Genomic DNA, 23,437 nt, shown 5'->3' on the forward strand with positions numbered 1-23,437 from the left:
AGCCTCTTTATCCAAGAGGCCGCAGCACTTTAATAAATCAAGTTATACGATCCACTCACACACAGTACTGCACCACACACCTTTTGTTGTCACCAACACTAGAAGTCAGCCTGTTCGATGCTAGAGATGAGACATGGGTTCCAGTGCTATGATAGTAAGGATGGATGTTAAAGGTCTTCCGAGTGCTCCTCTCTCACCATGGGGTACCGCACGCCTCCGACCCCTAGGAGGAGGCGGAGCTCTTGGTCTTCACCAAGCCCTTCAGCACCAGCCCCCTGTAGAACTCCTGCAGGTACGTGTACACACACTTCCAGTCCGGCTCGCGCATCTTCACCATGTCATCCACGTCCAGCAGCTGGGGACAGTCCACTAGCTTCCTGTATCCGGGGAGGGGGGGGGGGGACCCAACGACCAATCAGGGCAGAGGAGGGCGCAAGGGGAGGGGGAGGGAGAGAAGAAGGAAAGGAGGATGGAGAGAGAGAGAGAGAGTGAGAGAGAGAGACAGAGACAGAGCGAGAGAGAGAGACAGAGAGACAGAGAGAGAGAGAGAGAGACAGAGAGAGAGAGAGAACGAGAGAGAGAATTTTAGAAAAGGGAACGGAGAGGACATTGATGTCGAGAGAGATTGAAAGTTTGAAAGGGGAGAGGAGAGATTTGACAAGACCAAAACAAGACAAAAATGGAGAGAAAAAAGGATGGGAAGAGAAATGCAGAGAACATTTGACAGAGTAGAACAAGGAGAGTAGAGGGTGGGGCACAGATAATGAACCAGAACAATGAGATGAGATGAAGGAAGAGGAGGACAGATGAAGGTGTGGCCAGCCCAGTAGGAGGAGTCAGGGTGAAGAGACATGGAGAGAGAGACACAAAAACAAACATTACACTCAGTGTGGTGTTGATATATGACTTAATGTATATATCAATGTATACATCACATGCCTCGTGAACACAACGATGCATTGGTGGCATTCACAAACAAACAACTCTTAAATGCACTAAAACGCACAACAACACAAACGCACAAACAACACCCCAATAGTCGAGGGCTATTTGGAATATTTGTCTGCTTGGTTGTTTCTATACCGCGAGACTTTAGACGTGTCAAAATATACACTGACCACATTCACCCAGACCCTTTTGATGCGTAAAGATAAAACACTATGGGCTGTCGGGATTTGCATTAGCAGAGGGAGGAACTCTGCTTCAGCGTTCTTTATGTCTACCAGGATGGGCTTCAGGCCACATGCATGCAGCCTCTCTCCCCGCACTTCATACTCTCTCAAGCATCAAAAGGTCTGGAGTGAACGAGGCTCAGAGTCGATCTTAACCACGCAGGGTGAGCACAACAACAGAGTCCTGCAAGGAGACAGTAAATACACAGAGTACATTTGGTGACGCCACACACACACACACACACACACACACACACACACACACACACACACACACACACACACACACACACACACACACACACACACACACACACACACACACACACACACACACATCACAGCTACTGGTGGGGGGGGGGGGGGTGAGGTGGGTGGGGGTGGTGGTGGGTGAGGGGCGTGGGTGTCCATCCAAACCCAAGTGACACAAGTGCAGAAGATACCCACAATCAGTGGGCCAATCAGGTGCCGGCGCGTCGGGTGGAGCCCTGTTACCGTGGCAACGTGAGAATACAGAGCGCAGACCTGCGGCGGGGGGGGGAGGTGCTAGGGTGGGGGTGGGGGTCGTGGAGGGCGGGGCTAAAGCGAGTAGGACCACACCCCGGAGGGGGAGGACGGGAGACGGAGAGGGACAGTCTAGGAGGGGAGGAAGAGGAGGAGGAAGAGAGGAAGACAAAAGGGGAGGGGTGGGGGGGGGAGGAGGCTCTTTCTGTTGACCTGATGGTGGTTCAGAGGGAGCGTTCGGGCTCCCGGGGTTAGAGGCTGTGCTGGCGACGACGAGGATGAGGAGGAGGAGGAAGGGGTTTGTCAGTGTCACTCAGGATGGAGGGCAGGGTTTAGGAGGTAGGTGTGGGCGTCTCCAGACACCTGACAGAGACATGAGAGGTTAACCCCGGGTCACAGGGGGGGGGGATGAGATCCAGGATCCAGGGCTGGGAGGGGGGCCCGTTGTGACCCCTGGTGCTTCCACAGAAGACCTCGGCGTTCCCTACACCGCAACCGCCTTTCAGAATGACCCACCTTGGGTGCAGCGCCCAGCGTGAGTGGACGGCTTTGGTCCCTCTTTCTGACCCCAGGGCGTCTCATGGCCAAGAGAAGCCCCCAGTGGACCCCTCTCCCCCACGCTGACAGGAGACCCCCCAGGGGGGGGGGTCAGTCACCGGTCAGCAGGGACAGAACCAGACACACGGCAGCCAGAAGGCCGGACTCACTCTGCGTTGCTGAAGGCCACCTCAAAGTTGTGCCGGCGGTTTGAGGGGCTCAGGGCTTCGTAGTCAAAGGCGTCGGGGAAGAAGTGATGGACCAGGGCACAGAAGGCCATGCCGCTGCTCCAGCTGGACGAGAAGTTCTGGATCTCCACGTTCTGGGGGCACACATCACACACATCACACACAGCACAGGACACCGTGAGATCCCTGTGATTAACAGTGGGAGGGCGAACCAGGTGTAGAGCAGCAAATTATACAGAAAAAACAGGAAAAGCGGAGCTCGCAGCAGGGTTAAAGACCTTCTTATGACGCTCCCAATGCAGTGAGAGCCTCTGGTCTTATTAGGGAATGACATGAACCTGCAGACTGCGTTATTCATCTTCAAATGTGCATGTGTAGAGAAGAGTAGAAGAATCGGTACCATCCCAACAGGGGCGATTCATATGTGGCGTGGGGGTTACCTCGTAGCAGCGGGTCTTAGCCCGGCACCAGTCCAGCAGCATCTGCTTGATGGAGTTGGCGTTGGGAACGCCGAAGCTGGTGGACCTCTGAACCTTAGCAACCGCCTGGTTCCCAGGGCTAAAGACAGAAGACGTTTGAATGTCGTTTTTAAGTTGGAACATCCTTGTGGGAAGGCCATACTTTCAGAGAAAGTGGTTTACAGTTAACTTTCGATCAGAAAATGCTGATAATGTGCTGATAAGTATATCGGACAACATCTACATTTTGAATAAATAGTTAAAGATTCAAGAAAACAGCCATCTTTCAGCTATTAGTGAGTATAAGGCAACTAGGATGTGGTCTGCCCCCTTCTCATTTCTGACAAATCATGGCCTCTCTTCCCTGATTGGTTCAGTGTCTTCCCTACAGCCCCTTCGTCAGTAAAGGCTGAGGCTGGAGGTCCTCAAGCTGACGAGGCTGTGGTGTGTTCTCTGGATAAACGAGTGAGAGAGGGTCCTCACCCGCCGCCCTCCTTCTCAAGCCTCTCGATCATGGCCTTGCGGGCCGTCATGGCGGAGCCCTTGGGCATGCTCTGGGCCCTCATCAGCTCCTTCCGCTGCTCCGCCTGCCGCCGCTCCACCGCCGCCAGCCCCCCCCTGCTGCCCCCGCCCCCGCGGAGGGGCGTGGCGTCCTCGCGGTCGAACACGCTGTGGGGGGTCAGAGAGGCAGGGCGCTCTGGTGAGGCTCTGGGGGGGAGGTTCTCTGATGTTTGTAACATTTTGTTCCCCGATTCCCCTTCCAGTGGTCAGTGTACTGATGATCAAATGGAGCCATCTCACAGAGCATGCATATTGGGGGATAGTTTGGACCATGCGACCCCACTTGTTCCCCAGTGGTCTAAAAACAGCTGCTCTAGAGATGTGCGTAGATCTGGAGATGCTTCCGGAACCTACCTGCCCACCTTCCGGGCAGAGCCGGAGGAGGAGGAGGACATGGAGGAGGTGGAGGAGGAGAAGCTGTAGGACTTGGACTGCACTGTTCCTCCTGCACCACAAAGGAAGAACGAGAACATCACAGGGCGCCTGCAGGCTTACCACTAATCAAATATATCTATCTATCTGTCTATCTAACTATCTATCTATAGATCTATCTATAGATCTATCCCTCCATCTATCTATCTCTATATCTATATATATACACACACACATATATACATATACACACACGCACACGCACACAAAATATAAATACATCATAAAGAAACCTAATGAATTGACAGGAGACCACTTCCGGAACATTTGGGGCTTAACTCACGGTCTGTTTTCTGCACATAGCTGGCCTCCATGACACTGCTGCGAGTGGATCTGCTGCCGTCGTCTACTGACACAACCAGACGAGTGAGGCGTTACTGACCCGAAGAGTAAGGCGTTACTGACCCGAAGAGTGAGGCGTCACTGACCCAAAGAGTAAGGCGTTACTGACCCGAAGAGTGAGGCGTCACTGACCCAAAGAGTGAGGCATTACTGACCTGAAGAGTGAGGCGTTACTGACCCGAAGAGTAAGGCATCACTGACCCAAAGAGTGAGGCATTACTGACCTGAAGAGTGAGGCGTTACTGACCCGAAGAGTGCGCCGTTACTGACCCGAAGAGTGAGGCATTACTGACCAGAAGAGTGAGGCGTTACTGACCTGAAGAGTGAGGCGTTGCTGACCCGAAGAGTGAGGCGTCACTGACCCGAAGAATGAGGCGTTACTGACCCGAAGAGTGAGGCGTTACTGACCCGAAGAGTGAGGCGTTACTGACCGGAAGAGTGAGGCGTTACTGACCGGAAGAGTGAGGCGTTACTGACCAGAAGAGTAAGGCGTTACTGACCCGAAGAGTGAGGCGTTACTGACCGGAAGAGTGAGGCGTTACTGACCGGAAGAGTGAGGCGTTACTGACCCAAAGAGTGAGGCGTTACTGACCAGAAGAGTAAGGCGTTACTGACCCGAAGAGTGAGGCGTTACTGACCGGAAGAGTGAGGTGTTACTGACCCAAAGAGTGAGGCGTTACTGACCAGTAGAGTGAGGTGTTACTGTGAGGGGGGCAGGGTCTCATGTGGGTGACGCGACGATGACCTACCGGACTGGGCGAAGCGGTCCGTCTTGGTGAGCTGGCTGTGGGAGGAGCCATCCGCTGATGTCTCCACCTTCCTCAGCAACGTCTCGCCGCCGGCGGCGCCACGCCCCTTCTGCCCGCGCTCCTCCCTCTGCTGCCGCAGCTCCTGCAGGCGCACCTCACGCTCTTTCTCCCGCTGGTCTGGGGGAGGGGGAGACACAGGGGTTGGAGAGACACGGGGTCATATGGGAGGAGGAGGAGGAGCACGCCGCCACCTTCTCCCATGTTGAGGAAGAGAGGAAGAGCGGCCCGGGAGCATTTGAGGAGTCTTGACACGGAGCCATCAAACACATTGAATGTGTCAGGGAAAGACCAAACACACAGAGCAGTGGCGACCCGGATCATACCATTAGTGGTACTACCTATAGTACCGGTGACAGGGTCATACCACTAGTGGACCTGTAATACCATTAATACAACTAGTCCTGTAATACCATTAGTACTACTAGTCCAGTAATACTATTAGTACTATTAGTCCTGTAATATCATTAGTACTACTAGTCCTGTAATACTATTAGTACTAATAGTCCTGTAATACCATTAGTACTAATAGTCATATAATATCATTAGTACTTGGAGTCCTTTCGTATTTGTTCATATCCTTCAGAGGAGAAAAAGCTAGTTTACACAAACTTAACAATGAGTATGTATATATGGAAATCAGAATATATGCTGTGTGTATGCACGTTTGTGTGTGTGCGTGTGTGTGTGTAGTTGACGCACACAGACTGACACACTGGGGGAAACGATAAGGTGAGCATGACGACACACAGGGTAAAACCAACACTAGGAGGTGAATGGAGGTCATCCCACTTGGACACACAGTTCTTTATTCATGCGTGTTATCAGCCACATAAATATAATTGTATGCAAAAACAAGGGTGTAAAGTGTGATGTAATTCATCGTCATCGTCCAAACAGAGCACTTCACTTCAGGCGGCACTTATGTTTCACCGCAGTTTAGCGAAGTCGCCCGGTTACGAGGATGAAGGAGGCTACACGACAAAGATCCACAACGCAGGCAATGTTAGAGGCACACTGGTTAATCCACACCACCCACCTGCCCTACCTATCTCCTCCTGGGAGCAGCCCAGCATCACCTCTGGGGGGGCAACCAGAGCAGAGCGTGAGACAGCGCCATGACCACGCAGACACCAAAGGATGAGAGAGACTTATTCACCAGAATATGATAAAGGGGAGGTCGGTACAAAAACAGAAGTTTACTTGAGGATTTCGGAACAATATCAAGGTTTAATTGATGGGTTGTTTGTGAGTTTGTAGTTTTTACTTGGTGAGCCAAGCTCAAACTATGCTAACTAGCTAAGACGCAAAGTAAAGATATGTTTTAGTATTGGAGTGTTTTGTCTGACTATATAAAGGTAATTTATCATATGATGACAGTAAAACAGTTATTCGACAAAAGGTCCCGTTATCCGTGCTTCGTGATGAGTCTCAAAATCGAGAGATATGGTTAACCTGAACGAGTATTCCTAGAGACGGGGAGAGGGAGGGACGGGGTAGGGCTGAGTATTCCTAGAGACGGGGAGAGGGAGGGGGGTTGTAGGGCTGAGTATTCCTAGAGAGAGGGAAGGAGAGTGTAGGGATGAGTATTCCTTACCTCTCTTCCTCTTGCGGAGGTCCCGCATGGCGGCCCGGATCAGCCTCCTCTCCTCAAAGTCCTTCGACTCATCAAGCTGTTTACGAACAGACACACAAAGCAGAACCTTATCACCAGAGGCCAGAGAGAGAACGCCGCACGGCGCCATGTAGCGCAGAGACCGATAGCCTAGCGTCCCCAACGACAGCTTTGTTTGTTTTCCTTAAATCAGGGTTTAGTGGAACGTACCATCCTGTCGAGGAGTTCTTCATCCTCGATGGCAGCCAGCTGGCTCTCCGTCAGTTTTCCGGACTGTTCCGCAGGTTTGGTCTGAGCACCGGTGGTGCCGGTGGTGCCGGAGCCGTTGGGGACGGCGGGGGCCCGGAAGGACCCGCAGACGGACGACCCCCCAGAGAAAAGCGGCTCCGAGGCCACGCCCGGCTCCGTCTCCATCTGCACACAAACACACCAACGTTCACACTGCAGCCTTCTGGCCATGAAAGGAAGCAAACGAGCGCCATGGAAGCAGTTCTGCTCCTGTTAAGTGCACCGTGACACTCAATGGCAAACTGCTCTACATTCTGAACCATTGCCAACACATGCTCTCTGTGTGTGTGTGTGTGTGTGTGTGTGTGTGTGTGTGTGTGTGTGTGTGTGTGTGTGTGTGTGTGTGTGTGTGTGTGTGTGTGTGTGTGTGTGTGTGTGTGTGTGTGTGTGTGTGTGTGTGTGTGTGTGTGTGTGTGTGTGCGCACACGTGTGTCTGTCTCTGTGTCTCCAAACGTAGAGTTCACACACAGTCAGTTCATTCAGTTCTCTTCCTCCCGAGGAGTATTTACAACATGATCTCAGGAAGGGCTTTGCGACGAGAAAGTCAAGGACAGGAGGAAAGGAAGCAGGGTTGCCTGGTGGATAGCGATCTACAGCTGTGTTTACAGAACCACTGGGGCTCCGTGACATTTAAGATGCAACATGAGCCACTAGAGTTAGCGTAGCTCTACGGACACGTCCTGGGGTTGAGCTGACTGAGAGTCAGCGGTAATGACCATGTCACTCATTTCTCTCAGGGACCGACAGCAAGACTCATAAACAGTCATTTGACCTTGATTTCTTTTGTAGCGTTGTATCAACATTGTCATCATGACTTCTGTCAATGGGTTGGGTAGGTGATGCATATTTCTTAAAACAACCCAAAAGTTTGAGATTCTTTGACATGAGACACCCTGACAGCGAGATGCTGTGATGCATATATAGGACCACTCAATTCCCTAAGATGTCAATGATAAATAATTATTTCCCGACTCTGACAGGAGCAGAGAGCAGGCACTGGGACACGGCCCAGCAGGACTGAACACAGCCCAGTGTCCCCAGAGTCCATCACTCTTCCCCTCTGCCTGCTACATGACTTCATGTAGCAGGCAGAGGGGCTATCTCAGCTGTACCAACTTATGTATGTCAAAACTATAGAGGGAAAGGCTTGTTTACCTGGTAATGTCCACCACACAATAAGTGCACAGACAAAAGGAATTTCCTGTTATGTGATCCTGAAAAACTTTTGTGTGCAATGCACAGCATACGTCTACGTTATTTGAGAAAAGCACTGCTTCCAAAGAGAGAACAAGGTTTACAGCTAACACTTCAACATCACATTCTGTTGAAAACTCAATGGGATTTATGGCCTTTGTTGTAATGGAGACCTAGGTCTGAAAATAGCTCAGTCAGCTGTCTCCCTCCCAGTCCCTCGCTCTATTGGCCTTCTCCGCTCAATCTCATGGAGTTCCCCAAGAACATTGTACCAGGGGGTTCTGACCCCTGGGAATGGGCTGGGTTGAGAAACACTGGAACAGTGCTTTTTAGGAAACAAAAACATCAATGAGAGAGAGTGTGTGGGTATGAGAGAGAGAGTGTGTGTGGGTATGAGAGAGTGTGTGTGTGGGTATGAGAGAGAGTGTTTGTGGGTTGAGAGAGTGTGTGTGGGGGGGGGGTGAGAGAGAGTGTGTGTGTGTGTGTGTGTGAGGTGAGAGAGAGTGTGTGTGTGTGGGGGGTGAGAGAGAGTGTGTGCGGGGTGAGAGGGACTGTGTGTTGGGTGAGAATGAGTGGCCAGCTGTCCTCCACAGTATACTCCACAAATACACAACATCTGATCAACATACCACTGCATGCAGCACCATGTCCACAGACAACGTGAACATAAACCACCCACCTAGAAGGGATTTGTCAGGTATAACCTCGCTCAGTATAATGAGACGGTGGTTTTAATTGTTCAACCAAAAGGAAATCCCTCAGTATAGGAAGACCAACGCCATCTGATCGACACTTAACTGTCTGAATGACCTGAGAGTGAGAGCAATTAAGGATAAATACAGGCCATTTAAGTACTGCTGCTTAAGTTGTCACTGCTGTGGCTGCGGTCCACAGAATAGATCAGTCAGCAGCTGGTCTAGCAGGCAGACCAAATCATAATGTGTGACATACTTTTTGTGCACGCGGTTCTGCAGAAATATGTACTAGCATTGAAAGTGAGATACGTCACTTTCACAGCCCTCTGACCGTGCATGGCCCGGGTTCTTCTACATTAGTACTGAGAGAGAGAGAGCTGTACCATGCCGCCGGGGCCAGGACTGCTTGCCCTCAGCGAAGGTTCAGAAGAGCAGTGAGGCGTTTCGAGACTCGGAGGATCAGGAGGTGTTGGAGCCTCTATCTGATGCTGGAGATCTTCGACAGGGTTCTGATAAGCAATGGCCTCCTCTGGTACCGTCTCTGAACTCTGAGCGGCGGGTCCGGGCGCCTGGTTCTGACCGGATGGAGAGTCCAGGTGGGCGCTGAAGGGGGTCTCCATGGTTCCCCTGGCTGGAGGGCTGTCGGGGGTCTGGCTGGATGAAGAGTCCAGGTGGAGGCTGTCGGGGGTGTGACTGGATGGAGAGTCCAGTTGGGGGCTGGAGGGGGTCTCCATGGTTCCACTGTCTGGAGGGTCCCCGGGGGAGACAGGGGTCTGACTGGATGGAGAGTCCAGGTGGGGGCTGGATGGTGGATCCGTTCCACTAGATGGAATGTCTTCGGGGGAAACCGGTACTGAATCATTAGAAGAAGTCTCCTCCGGCACAATGGAAGAAGAATCCTCAGGGTTAAACGGGGCAGTGGTCTCACACTGAATGGGAGAACACAAGTCCTCCTGTCTTGGCCTCACATGCATTAAAGGTTCAGCTATTCCTGCCATCTTACACAGGTTCTCCACCTGTCTGACCAGCCTCTCCTGCTGAAGCCTCAGCCTCGAGTTCTCCTCCTGGAGGCCGGTCACGGCCTGGGCGAGGGGGGTCAGCTGGGCCAGCGCTCCCTCCAGACGGGCATCCAGGCGGCTTCCAAAGGCCTGCAGGTCAACGTGGAACTCTGCAACTGCGCAGCGCAAAGTGTCCTCGAAATTCCCTTTCTTGCCTTCCCTTAGTTGCTCTTCCATCTGCTCCTGGGCCAGGAGGTCCCCGGTCCCCTCCCCCGGCCCGGACTCTGCACCCAGGCCGTCCCGACTCCCCAGGGGGTCTGAGGGAGGGAGGTCCAGGTCTATCCCAGGCATGGCCTCGCAAACCCTCACTGCAGCACCGCTCACACAAACACCAGCCGCTTCAGGCGTTGAAAGTGTTGAGAGTCTGGTGAAATGTAATGCTCAAAAGTGATGTTTGGACTCTTGGTAAAGAGCAAACAATAGTGAAGTCCTGTACTTCACTGAGACTTCTTTCTGTCTGCCCCGTTTATAGCAGCTCTCCTGACCACCGCTTTGTACCCTTCAACTAATCTCCTCTCTTTATCAGCCTTCCCCCCGCAGCCAGCCAATGACCATGCACAGAATTCCATCTCCATGGCAGCAGGGCTCCAAGCCAACCCCCCCCCCCCCCAGCTTGCGTTTTTCCTCAGGTGCTATAGATATATCTATTTGTCACTTGCCCAGCCACTTTTGCACTAAACAAGGCAGCCCTTGGGGGGGAGGGGAGGCAACAGTTAAGAATCTACAAGCAACAGTTGAGTATTTACAAGCAATAGTTAAGAATGTCCCCCTCCCTCGAACATTTCATTTCATTTTTATTCAGGGCTCTTGTCCTTCACACCTCCATTGTAGAGGTGGGCCTTCACCGGATTAAACTGGAAATGTTACATTGGAGGACAATGTGGAGCAGCAGCAAACGTTCCGCCCTGAACCACTCCGAGGTGGAAGCTGTTTAGACAACGTGTGACCGACCAGCTGTTAATGGAGCTGGGCCACAGAGTTCACCTCCGTGGAAAGGTCTCTAAATGGGTCCTTCTGAACATCAGGTCGAAGCTATGAGGACCATCTGAGGAGGGAGAAGGTGTTGAAAGCTAAGATGTATCTCAGAAGAGCAGCAGAACAGACGTCTTCATCATCAAGCGCGGGTCATTCTGGAACGAGCTGGCTGAGTGGAACGCAGCCGGCCGTAATCGGGACATATCTCACAGACTGCATGGAGGCCTCTTACTTTCCCATGACCTGATGATTTCAGATTTATGCTTCAAAATAATGTACATCAACAATATCCCTCCATGAATTCAGTCAAACAGATAAATCTTTTCCTTTCATATAACTCCACAGGGTCAGGGTTAGTTTCTCTGAATCCATGGGATCCGAGCGGGGAACGGACCAATAGCAGAGCAGGTCAGAGCCCAGGCAGGGCACGACTCTGGTCTCCACGCACATCAAAGCTAAGTGCTACGGGACATGGACGCCTCTGAGAATTAAAAGGGTGAGGACCAGATATTATACACAAAGCCCACCCTGTTCCATTAATGCCCTCATGAGTTGCTCCTCATCACCACATTGGTGGTATTAACAAGGAGGTTGTGAAGTTAGTGTGATGCTGTTAGGATCCATCAAACAAAGTGCAGGGATTTACAAGTGCATTCTAAAAGGCCCCTGTGAAAACTACGAGGTGTCAGAGACGGCGGCAGAGGGAGAGTCCTGATTGGCTTCACCCACCAGGACACAAAGTATTAATAAAAAATGGCTTTAATTTTGTACAGGATAACTTCTGGATTCCAGTAATGTCAAAGAAACAGAAAAAATAAACCCCCTCCTAACTATTAGATCTGCACAGCATAGAATTACTCAAACAAAGAATCCACGTGGCCCTTTCAGCTCCGTGCCAACACCGCCGTGGTGTGTGTTGTGTAGCGTGTGTTGTGTAACGTGTGTTGTGTAGCGTGTGTTGTGTAATGGCCCTACACTAACTCAGTGCATTGCACAGGTCGAGCAGCGGACCCAGATTAAAGAGTGGAGAGAGTGAGAGAGAGGGAGGCCCACTGCTCTGTCCTCTATGTCGGCGTTGAGCCAGGGCCTAATTAGTATTCATATTCATATTGGAGGATCGGTGGGTTCACACCATCCACCTGAATGAACCTCTGACATGAGCAGAACATCTGGGTGGGGCTGATGTAGCGTCCTTACGCCCTCACACACCTCACATGCCCATCGTCAGACTGCATGCTGTTTTTTACCGTTAATGTAATCTATTCCAGGCGTTTTGTTCACCACCTCGTGCTCGCTGGGTGTTCCTCTGCCCACCAATAGCAGAGCATGTAGACGTCGCTATTAAGAAGATGCTGATGAGCGCTTTAGAGACCACTAAAGATAAAATTGGGGACCACCCAACCAGATCTGAGAAACAGCAGACCCTTACCTTGTTATAAAACCAACAGCAGAATCAACTCATCCTGTAAAAATGTTTATTGACTCATATTCTTATTTTTCTTACCTAACCAATTCTGTTTAAAATGCTGACGCTCTCTTTGAAGTCGTTCTGCACGGAGCAGCTGCAGGTTCAAGCAGGTTCACTCAGACAATACTGTACAGGGAACAGGCCCATATTTAGAGTGGAACAGGAAGGCGTAAAGAATAGCCGTTAACCCCAAAGGGTTTGTTACATCTAACAACAAAGTAAGCAGCGCGACTACAGAAACGTGGATCAGCCCACTTTACCAGCAGAGAGGAATCACAACAACAAGAATGCGATAAAACCATCAACCAAACACAAGTTGGTGCCAAACCTTCGGATGCTGATTCCTATTCAAACCCCCAACGATGTCAGGCCGGTCAGAGGCAGACGAGACATTCCAGGTGGCGTTGTTACCTGTGTGCAGTTCACCTCTCGCGCCTCGAAGGCAGTCATGAACCACTCCTCCTCCTCCTCCTCCTCCTTCTCTCTCCTGCTGCCGAGTGCCGGCCTGCAGTCTGCAGAGCCTCTATCTGCGCCTCCATCGGCCCACTGCTGTTTGTGTATACGCGTGTACGGACCGCCGGACATGACCAAATCTGTCTCTCCACACCTCACCCCCCAGGCCCCTCATGGGCCTCATTACCCGATCTTACACCCAGATAAGGGCTGTGTGGGGGGGCTTAACACAAGGCTTAAAGAAGAAGGACTTCAGGGGATAGGAGGAGACCCCCACCAGACCCGAGAGGCTGAGGGAGAAGATGGCTGCTACACTACTTCAGACAGCGGGGGGGGAGAGAGAGAGAGACAGAGAGACAGAGAGACAGAGAGACAGAGACCGAGACCGAGACCGAGACAGAGACAGAGACAGAGACAGAGACAGGGACAGAGACAGAGACAGAGACAGGGACAGAGACAGAGACCGAGAGTGACACACAGACCAAGAGTGAGAGACAGCGACAGAGAGAGAGCCAGAGACCAGGACATGTCTCCCCCCACTGCCACTGTCCACTGGAGTTTCCGAAGGGACAGGTTTTAATGTGTAGGTGAACCCCTGTCTCAGCTTGAATTCCAAAACTATGAGATTTTAAAGAAAAGGGCTCGGAGTCCTAGGAAGGAGGGTGGCGTGTTGTCCCTGGTTACGACCCACGGCAGCCTTCTGGCAAAAAGTAGTGTAGTGTCGTTGTGTATGAGCGTTAAAATGAGGGATGCTGTGTATGAAAAGAGCCACACACTGTGGCACTATGCTACAAGTATCGAGATAGAAGCTTCACTCTCTCTGGTACGCTGCATCCAGACAGACCGGTATGAGACAGAGCTCCACACATCCAAGACCAATGGAGTTCAAACACTCGCTGACAGACCGGACAGGTGTGTCTCTGGGAGCTCCTCAGAGATAGGGGCTCGCAAGGGGAGGGGTCCTCACAAGAGAGAGCGGAGAATGCCCACTGCACCTCCCTCTGTCTCCCCCTCTCCCCTCTCTCTCTCTCTCTCTCTCCTCATACCCTACATGGACAGATGTGACCGACTGCCCACTCTGTTTAATAAACACTGTTCCCTGTCTCCTACTCCCCATGTCCTCAGACCAGCTCCTCTTTGGTCCATTCCTCATTAACTCTGCTGGGCGCTTGAAATCTGGGATCTTTATTGGCAATGGTCTATGTGACAATGTCAAATCGCACCAGCTGAGGGGAATGGAGCATGGAAGGCCAACGCATCCGGGTGGGACCGTCCTGAATCAATAAAGTTGGATTCTATAGACATAGAAGAGGTTAAAGGTAATGAAATAAATATCCGTGCAGATATCGGTCATGTTTCCTCAACCTCCCTCGGGCACGGCACGCGCCAAGGTAAAGCGATAAATACACTTCACAACGACAAATAAGGATGAACGTCTACTCTGCATAGTATCTCTGTTTATTTTAAACTTGTGTTATAACTTAGAGGCCAGCTGATCCGCCACGCACCGCCTGCCAAAAGAGGCATTGCTGTCCGTGGCCCAGGGCTCCATGAATCACACGGACTGTGTGCGTGACATAATGTGCGGGAGGGGATTTCAGGCCTGGAAACTTGCTCCGGTGCACAGCGAGTCACACTGGGGTTTCACGGGCTACAGTCCCTGACACGGCACCCAATCAGTTACCCACACCCCGGCCAGAACCTGTGGATGCCAACAGGGAGCAGACAGAACCTTGGAGCACTTGGAGCACCACGGAAAGGTCACAACAGAGCCTCAATAAACAGACATGTTTTTACCCGATGCTGCGATTGCAATTATTTGTCACAATTAATAGATTATCGAATCAGTTTGCCAACCTAGTATGAGACATGTCATATATAGCGGAAGTCTGAAATCAGATGCATTTATGAATGTATATGTATATATTTCTAATACATTAATTGCAATCTTCACGATAAGCCACATTTCTGATTTATATGCCATTCATTGTGCAGCCCGAAGATTGGTGGACAGACACACACATGCACACACACGCACACACGCACTAACACACACACACACCCTCTCCCCGTACCTTGAAGGAGGAGGCAGAGGTCAGGCTGGAGGAAGACATCTTGAAGGGCGTGGCTCTCAGGCCCAGCGTCAGCTCTGTTGGAAGAGGGAGAAAACATCTTCGTAAGCAGCAGCATGATAATAAAGTTTATATTCAATCAGAATTAAATTACTTAAAAAGGTCAACATTCTAGACGGCCAAAGTATTCCCCTATGTTAATGTACTCGGCTATATAAAGGAGTACTTTGTTTAAAGAATAAATACCATAAAACATGCAGATGTACGTCTAAAAGATGATAACAGCAGTTATTAAATATTGACTAACTGTTTGGTGCTGCCTTTATGGCCGCCCAACTGGAATGAGTACAACTTTAATGTACATTCACGTTGTATGTTTCTATGTTGACTTCTAATTTAAACACAGAAGCAGAGCCGTCACGGGTTAATGTACACTGCCTGTACAATGTTAAGAGGGGAGAAGCACTGACGAATAGCAGAAAGTGGTGAAAACTCTAACACAGGAGAGGAGCACCCAGCAGCGTTGGAGCGGGGGGGGCAATATGTCACTAATGTAAGCGCAGCGTGTCATAAACAACATGGCTTTGGAAATATGGATGACGCCACCTTTAACACAAACACCACGTCCTGAGCACTTCAACTGGGAGTGTGTGCAATGTGCATCGGCGCACACACATTTTTAGATGACCTGCCCCTTCTCACGCACGCACGCACGAGCACACACACACACACACACACACACACACACACACACACACACACACACACACACACACACACACACACACACACACACACACACACACACACACACACACACACACACACACACACACACGCACAGGGGCCTTGTTTGTTCCTGAAGCTCCAGCCGTGAGGAGACTACTCCAGAAGGAGCGGGCGACATGAGTGCGGGCGGGGCTGGAATGTAAACACGCAGGCCGTGGGACGGGGTCTGCCCCTCAGGGTCCCTGTCCTCTCAACGCTCAAAAAGGCAGGTCCTGCTTACGGGACGCATACAGCTGATATGAGCTTCTTATCATCCACAAGACAAAACGGGGGAATTCCTCACGGAATGGAACAATGTCCATAAAGCAGCAGCATGGATACAGCGGTGCCTCCATGCTCTAAAGCCGGAGGAGGACTTAAACAGAACTCTGCATCCACAGGGAGGGAGTGTTGGGGCTCAGGAGACCAGCGTGTCTCAGGTCTGAGGGCTGAGTAAACAGAGATCCTGATTGGTGGAGCCCAAGACTCTCTGTTTCTGCAGATCTTTCCTGCAGCTGCTGCAGCGGTCTCATGTTTATCATGATAAACAACATAGTTTCCTAAACAACACTATTTGGTTTTGCGTACATTCTTTCATACTAACTCCACTGGTTGTTTATTATCAGCAGTGAATTTGATATCCATGATGGACCTATAAGGAGTGTGTGTGTGTGTGTGTGTGTGTGGGTGAGAAAACAAAAAAGCTATTTACTGCCCAACAAGTCAAGTCTATTGTCAATTCAAGTAGTCCAGCAGCCACAGAAGGACGCCAACTAAACAACAGAGAGACAACCACCAATTGTTCCGCTTCTGTTCCCTACAAACAGTCATGCATTCTCCACCGCGGCTAGCCTGCCCCCTCCCCCATCCCCCTCTCCCCTCCTGCCCCCTCAGCTGAACGCTTGCCACTCGCTGGCTCCTCATCACATCTACACTAGCCTCTGTTCCTACACACAGCGCCTCGATGATCTGGGCCTGACCCGGGTCTAACCTGGGCCTGACCTGGGTCGGATCCCCTCGTCCTCGCTCTTGCTTTGAAGGACTTCATAGTCTCCGCCGTGCGTGTGACGGATCAGATCGCAGCGTCCCACCGCATGGGCTGGACCGCTCCACAGGGTCAGGGAGTGGGGATCCAAAGCTACAGATCGGATCCACTGGGAACCCCCCGTGAAGATCTGGATGCCTTGAATAAGCTCCAAACCAACTCTTACTGCCGCTAGTTAACAGGTAGACCGACCCCAACCGAGGTAACAAACCCTAACCCCACCCGCCCAGCCCGATACATCAGACAGAACTAGCGGACCCGGGGGGCTGTACCTGCTCTCTGGCCGGCGGCGGTGGTGATGCGTGGAGCCATGTGGGTGACGGGCAGCGTGGAGCCTCTGGACGCGGGCGTGGAGGAGGAGGAGGAGGAGGCGCCGGTGGAGCGCCCGTCCTTGATCTCGATGGTCAGGAAGGTCTTCATGTCGGCCTCTGCGTCTCCCGGGAGGTTCTGGAGTCCCGCCGGCGGGCCGCTCTCCTCCTGAGAGTGCCCGGGGGCGGAGCTCCTGGCCCCGCCCACCGAGCTCTGCCATTGGCCGGTCGAGGGCTGGAGTGTCCCGGCCGCACCCCCGGGGGGGAGGGCGGTATCGGAGGCCGAGGCCGAGCGGTCTCCCGGGGCGACGAGGGATGCTCCGTACAGCGAGGCGGGCCTGGGGGGGTTCCTCTGGCGGAGGGGGCCGCCGTTCTCCAGAGAGGTCTTCTTCAGTGGGGGGTCGCTGGTCCTGGGCTCACAGAACTTACGCATCCGGTCGCGGACGGAGCTGGTCCGGATGAACGAGACCGGGGAGAACAGTTTGGCCTGATCTGATCCTGAGCACGATAGACAACGTGAACACATGAAACAACAATGGGCTCCTGAAGAGGAGACAACACACAACATGAACACATGTTGTACTGAACACATGAAACAACAGAGCGTCTTTTTATTGAGGTTGATTAGCAGTTATCCAAAAGACTTGGGTTTGGATCATCTCTTTGTCAGTTGTGTCTCCTAATCACCTTGTATTAATGAGCTAGGCTCCTCCCTTCAACAAGTTGTTTAATGATTTAATCAATGTTCATTAAGTCGGTAGAGGATTCAATTCAACAACTTAATGAAGAACCACTTTCTTCTGCTCTGTTCCACCTCGTTCTTTTGGAATCTGATCCATTTCTATACTTGGAGAACTCCATGCTGCCGTGATTCCTTCTGTTCTGTACACTCTATCAGACTCATCCTCTGGTGTTTGTGTGGAAAAGTTAATGTTATGACTTGTAAAAAGAGACAAACGACATAAAGAGTACATGTGCTGGAAACCCATTATTTATCAGACTCTGGGATTCCAGCTGCTGTCCTTTTAAGGGAAGCTGTCCGTGCTTATTGGAGGAATTGTGTATAAACGTGCAGCGATAGCAGCGAAACAACCACTAAACTGAGATTGGGTTCGAAAAACTTTGCATTCGCGTAATTTACACGCAGAACTGGCATTGTACCCAATCATTATTTTTGTCATAATAATAATAATAATAATATTCTATTTAATAATAGCAATCATATTTTGCTGGAGGATTTTCTAAGGATCCGAATATACGCAGATAACACAATGCTGTGAGCGAAAGACTTTGACTCTTCTAACAGAGAGTTGAGACGTAATCCACAAAGGGAACTAGGGGAGGACTGGTTCATGAAAAACAATGTTATCACAGTCCACTGGGCTGCCCCCCGTCCCCTCTGATGTCAGCCCAGTGGCCAGGCAGCTATTTCTGGACTCACCAGTATCCTTTGCTCTGCCCTCTGGAGCCCGGGGTGGATCACGGGGGCTCACCGCTGCCTGAGAGGGAGACAGACACGATGCAGGTTAACACAACCAGATGACAGAACAAGCTTGGCTGAGATCATGCGTGTGAGAGTGTGGTTCATTGGTGCACGCACGCACGCACGCACGCACGCACGCACGCTGGCACGCACGGATGTGTAATTGTGTAGCCCTGGGGTTAGCAGCGCAGTGTGTCTGGTCTATTTCTGGTGAAGAGCGAGCGATGGGCCCCAGAGTGTTTAGATTACTCCCAGGACAACGAGAATCAGCCAGGGAACCTCATCTTCAGGGAACAATGAGGAAACGGCCCGCTATGGTCCTCTGTGTTTGTTGGGGAAACCGAGTGAATTCGGGTCATGTAAGGGACAGAATACCGTTCTCATGTTTTCGTTTGTTTCTGCTCTCTCACGTCGGCTGGACATCTGTGTCAGACCTTTGTACCGTCAGCCAGAGGTGGAATCAAGTCTCCATTTCAATACGGCCTCTCTACGGATATTCACTCTCAACCCTCTGACCGGCTCTGTTTCTCTACGCTGTAGAGCCTGAGATGTCTAAAGTCAGACCTCAGAACCTGATGCTCAGAGCAGCTGAACCCATCAGGGGCCGACCAATGCGAACACCAGCGTAGCTTCCACGGCTGCTCTGGGTTCTGTTGGGCTGGAGACACACCAGAGGGGCTGGGGACAGACCTGGAGACAGACCACGACCGAGTCCATTGCTCTCTGACACCAGCCCCCCCCCCTTCAGATGGCTCACAGAGCTCTGAGGGGAAGCAGAACCGGTCCCCACACACACACACACACACACACACACACACACACACACACACACACACACACACACACACACACACACACACACACACACACACACACACACACACACACACACACACACACACACACCCACCTCTCGTTTTGTTTGCGTTGCCGGGTAACGGAGACAAACAGGCCGGTGTGCGGCCACATTCAGGTGTTTACACATGCCCCCTGTCACTGAGGCACGGCCGTTAGTCTCACATGAGGAAGGACAAATATGTATTTGAAGAGAGCCAGTCGACACACACACACACACACACACACCCCCACCCAGCTGAAGAGGCCCAACACTCCCCTCTAGTGGTGAGGGCATGGAGTGTTTGTGTGAAACAGTAAATAATTGGTCTACCGCAACGCGGATTGGGGGTTCTGTGTGTACATGGGTTCTAATCCCTTCCCTTGGTTCTGTGTGGACCTGGATTCTAATCCCGACCCCTGGTTCTGTCTGGACATGGGTTCGAATCCCGGCCCCTGGATCTATTGCCGCTTTCACACCAAAAAGAACCGAGAGCCAGTTCCGGGCTGGTGCTAGGGCCAGTTCCAAACTGGTTCCAGCCTTACCCCAGTTAAGAACCGGTTGGTTTCACACCGGCCAGAGCCAGCCATAGAGCCGGCGTGAGCAACGTCATGACGTCACTACAAACGTCTCCGCTAGTGAGCTTGGACAGAAGCATACGGCCGACATCTTTCTTTATTCTGGGTGGAAATAGTAACATAGTTACGCCATTAAATGCGTTTATGGAAACATTTTTAGCGAGAAATGTGCATTTTACTTTCATAATGTTCGCTCGGTGAATGTGAAGGATGTTTGGTTTGATAGTTATGACGAAGAGGGAACGCTCCGTTCACTTGCATGGACACGGACTCATCTAGCTGCGTTGGCGCGTTGACGCGTTGAACCACCACACAATGATCAAGCGTCAGGTTAGGCGCGCAGAAGAACCCTCGCGCCAGTTTCAAACACAACAACAACAATTTCGTCTTCGATTCAATCCGTGTATGGTTCGTTCTTTGAATATTCCGATTTAAAACAAAATCAGAAAAAAAAAAAAAAAAGAACCATACACGGATTCACGTCCATTGTTTACTTCGGTGTTTTAAAAAATGCCGGTCTTCGTTGGTCTTCCTGTTTATGAAGGTACGGATAACTCCGCCCCCTGCCCCCGACGTAAAAGCGGTTCTAGTTCTAGCCCAGCTCTAAAGTGGGGCCAGAGTTGAACCGGTTTTTAGGGGCCGGAGCCGGTTCTTTGGCGGTGTGAAACCAAAGCCCTGGCCCTAGCTCCGAACTGGCCCGGAACCGGCCCCGATTTTGCGGCGGTGTGAAAGGGGCATATGTGGACATGGGTTCTAATCCCGGCCCCCCGTTCTGTGTGTGCAGACTCTGCATGGTGTTCATGGAGTATCTCTGGGTATTCTTCAGGAGCCCTAACGGTCGCCTTGGGTGTGAATGACGGTGAGTATGTGGAAGGGAGTAAGAAGCTGGTATTCTGTACCTCCTGCTGGGGGACTTCAGTCTGTCCAGCTGCACTGCCGTTCAGAAGGCCGTGTCTGGAGCAGGGGTCTGGCTTGGCCAGAGCGGCCCCGTCTGGCTGCTCCTGGTCGGGGGTGTCAGAGGAGCAGGGCTGGGGGCGGCCGTCGTCGGTCTCTGAGTCCATGCTGGAAGGAGAGCTGCTCATGGGCCGCTCCGCCTCCGCCTCCGCCTCCGCCTCCGCCTCCGCCTCCGCCTCCGCCTCCGCCTCCCTCCCTTCAGACAGCGGCCCTGAGTCCACGCGTTTCCTTGACAACAGGCCGCCGCTGTCCCCCGAGCTGCCGGTGCCGGAGCTGGGCCGGGGCCCCCCGCTGGATCCGGAGGAGCACGAGTCCGTCCGCGGCCGGTCCCCGGAGCTCCTCTCTGAGGCCTGGCTCTGATCCGAGGCCCCGGAGTCGGCTCGGGGCCGGGCTGCGGGGGGCTCGGCCGGGCTCCGCTCCGGGGGGCCGGGGTCCGGGAGGGGGGACGTGGAGTGGCCCTGCAGGCCGGTCAGGGCCAGCTCTGGTTCTGGGGCTGCAGACTCCAGATGGGTCGGTCCCAAGGCCATCTCCTGGACCAGGGGGTCTAGGACCAGCACCATGCCTGGTTTAGGAGCTGTGTGAAAGGAGAACAGTAACACAATGTTCAGCCAATAGGAACGGTTGATTTTCATCACAATAAAACACACACACGACGATAGTAACGCAGTGCTTCTGAACCATGAACTCAGGGATAATCAGGAGGAGAATCAACAGACAGAACCCAGTGAGCAGCGATCTTATCGGCGTAAAGAGGCGGCACTGAGGCTTCTGGGGGAAATTAGCCCCTTTCTGAAGACCCTGGAGGAGGGCTCTGGGACTCCCCGTAACGCGGGATCAAAGAGGAGCCTGGGGGGCGGGAGGGGTGGGGCAGGAGGGAGGCATTTCCTCCCCTTCCTCCCCAGCTCCTGTGAGGGAGGGCACGCTGGTGGAGGGAAGTTCTTAGAAAAAGACCGAAACGCAGGTTTGATGGTGGAGCTGGAGGAGTTAAGGGCTAGAAGAGGAAGTGCAGGAGGAACCGGGGGTGAAATGGAGCACAGGACAAGTACTTCCTTCCTCCCTCCCTCCTTCCCTGCCACCACATGATTGGATTCCTCCTCCAGTATACCAGAGTATACCACCGTAAACCACCATTCACCACCGTGTACCAGTTTAAAATGTTTAACATGTAGTTCAACATGCAGTTTAACATGTAGTTTAACATGTAAACGGCCTGTTTCTTAGGTGTTTCCAAGCATCTCATCCACTCGTTCAGGTCGCCCCCCCACTGAGGCGGAACAGCGCACAAAGAGACACCTACTAATTAGTTTACAATTGCTTCTGAAACTTGAATGCTAAGTGTAGAACTCATTACACAACGATAACATCATTATGCAAAGATGAAAACGTGATCCTGACACTTTGTGTTGATTTTTATCCCAGTTAATGAGATAAGGCTATATTTAACTCTGTGTTCCAATTATGGGAACCAATTACGGCTGAGCTTGGCTATGGGCCCATGATGGCTGAGCTGGGATCAGCCCCACAGTGCCATTAGCACTGCAGCACAGAGCTGTGGCGTCAGAGTCGTGTCAGAGCAAGTTCAGGGGGAAACCGACGCCGTCATTATTGGATAATGAGAGACTTGTTTTTGGAGCTCTAGGCTTATATCAACGCACCGTGTACCACGCTGCCACTTATTGTTTAGAGGACGCTGAGAGAGTCTCTTAAAGAGCGGAGCAGTTCAAAGCTGAGAACAAGATTAGTGTCCAGAGCCTGGGCGCACATTCCACACACACACACACACACACACACACACACACACACACACACACACACACACACACACACACACACACACACACACACACACACACACACACACACACACACACACACACACACACACACACACACACACACACACACACACACACACACACACACACACTCCAGACCCCAGCCCGGGAATAACGAGACGAGACCACTTGTCAAGAGGACTTTAGGTTTGGGACTAAAGATACAATAGGGTTAGTGATGTTAATAGTGATTGTGATATTATAAGATAGGATATTGTGATTGTGATTATTCATCGTGATTAGCATTATCAATGATCAGTTAGTGTTCTGTGGCGTCTTTTGTGTATAAAAAAAGTTGTATAAAGTATTTGCAGAGTAACGGTTTGTAATTTGGCGTACAAAAACTTTTTTCTTAAACTGAATAAGTTAATTGTGACCTTTCATGATTAGCTGATTACATCAAAGATTAGTTAAAGATAATTTTAATTGAGCAGCCCTTACTTGGGGCTGAGCTAGTAAGGGCATGGAGGGGGTGGGGGGGTTCTTTCAGGCAGAAAGAAGAAGCAGAAGTTGGAATGGCCCTGTGGTAGAGGCCCTCCCAGGCCAGCTCCAGATCTTCTAAGTTTAACCGGGATTGTGGACCACTTTACCTCTGCTGGAACGTCAAACACTCAACACGCATCAACCACAGCCTGCAGCCGCGCCCAGTCCTCCCTGAGCTCCGACTTCCTGTATCATTGTGTCCTGGCGTCCATTTCTAGAGGCTCTTACCCAAAACATCTCAGGCTCTCCTAAGGTGGCCCTCCTGCGGCCCCGGCGTGACCCCTGGACCAAATTGTAAGGAATGGATCGGGGAATGTTTTGTGAGCTGCC

At 51.7% G+C, this 23,437-nt stretch overlaps 1 protein-coding gene across 6 annotated transcripts in view; it reads right to left on the reverse strand.

Annotated features, from left to right (window-relative positions):
* Positions 1 to 23,437, reverse strand: part of LOC130383885 (smoothelin-like) — a 52,992-nt gene that overhangs the window by 3,268 nt on the left and 26,287 nt on the right. Inside the window, exons 7-21 of one of the 6 annotated variants that reach the window (XM_056591770.1) lie at positions 20,966 to 21,363; positions 20,735 to 20,923; positions 18,381 to 18,438; positions 16,904 to 17,437; positions 14,822 to 14,895; positions 6,826 to 7,029; positions 6,598 to 6,673; positions 6,040 to 6,081; positions 4,944 to 5,120; positions 4,136 to 4,198; positions 3,775 to 3,865; positions 3,343 to 3,528; positions 2,842 to 2,959; positions 2,384 to 2,535; positions 198 to 377 (exon numbers count right to left, since the gene is read on the reverse strand). In XM_056591770.1, the coding sequence (XP_056447745.1) occupies positions 224 to 377; positions 2,384 to 2,535; positions 2,842 to 2,959; positions 3,343 to 3,528; positions 3,775 to 3,865; positions 4,136 to 4,198; positions 4,944 to 5,120; positions 6,040 to 6,081; positions 6,598 to 6,673; positions 6,826 to 7,029; positions 14,822 to 14,895; positions 16,904 to 17,437; positions 18,381 to 18,438; positions 20,735 to 20,923; positions 20,966 to 21,363 (2,516 nt within the window). In that variant the 3' untranslated portion in view covers positions 198 to 223. The remainder of the gene's footprint in view (positions 1 to 197; positions 378 to 2,383; positions 2,536 to 2,841; positions 2,960 to 3,342; positions 3,529 to 3,774; positions 3,866 to 4,135; positions 4,199 to 4,943; positions 5,121 to 6,039; positions 6,082 to 6,597; positions 6,674 to 6,825; positions 7,030 to 14,821; positions 14,896 to 16,903; positions 17,438 to 18,380; positions 18,439 to 20,734; positions 20,924 to 20,965; positions 21,364 to 23,437) is intronic. The other 5 variants (XM_056591771.1, XM_056591769.1, XM_056591774.1 and 2 more) reach the window with 5 other exon arrangements.

This window comes from Gadus chalcogrammus, chromosome 6, assembly GCF_026213295.1.
Source record: "Gadus chalcogrammus isolate NIFS_2021 chromosome 6, NIFS_Gcha_1.0, whole genome shotgun sequence".
In the NCBI taxonomy this organism is placed as follows: domain Eukaryota; kingdom Metazoa; phylum Chordata; class Actinopteri; order Gadiformes; family Gadidae; genus Gadus; species Gadus chalcogrammus.